This window comes from Charadrius vociferus, unplaced genomic scaffold (assembly GCF_000708025.1).
Source record: "Charadrius vociferus isolate BGI_N301 unplaced genomic scaffold, ASM70802v2 scaffold2816, whole genome shotgun sequence".
Lineage (NCBI taxonomy): Eukaryota > Metazoa > Chordata > Aves > Charadriiformes > Charadriidae > Charadrius > Charadrius vociferus.
The window spans coordinates 8,502-8,736 of NW_009648756.1; the positions used below are offsets into that span (position 1 = coordinate 8,502).

A 235-nucleotide genomic window follows, 5' to 3' on the forward strand; every position below is an offset into this window, starting at 1 on the left:
GCCCCGTGCCCTTGCCCCCGCGCATCGGCATCTGCCTGGACTACGAGCAGGGCAAGGTGAGCTTCTACGACGCCGTCTCCTTCCGTGAGCTCTGGGAGTGCGGCGTGGACTGCTCGGGACCCGTCTGCCCTGCCTTCTGCTTCATCGGAGGAGGTGCCCTGCATCTCCAGGAGCTGGTGGCCAACAAGCAGGAGCGTAAAGTGACCATCGGGGGCTTCGCCAAGCTGGATTGAGC

At 65.1% G+C, this 235-nt stretch overlaps 1 protein-coding gene across 1 annotated transcript in view; it reads left to right on the forward strand.

Moving 5' to 3' along the window:
- TRIM46 (tripartite motif containing 46) overlaps positions 1-233 on the forward strand; it is an 8,212-nt gene extending 7,979 nt beyond the window's left edge. Inside the window, exon 10 of the mRNA XM_009886729.1 lies at positions 3-233. Within this exon, the coding sequence (XP_009885031.1) occupies positions 3-233 (231 nt within the window). The remainder of the gene's footprint in view (positions 1-2) is intronic.
- The last annotated feature ends 2 nt before the right edge of the window (positions 234-235 follow it).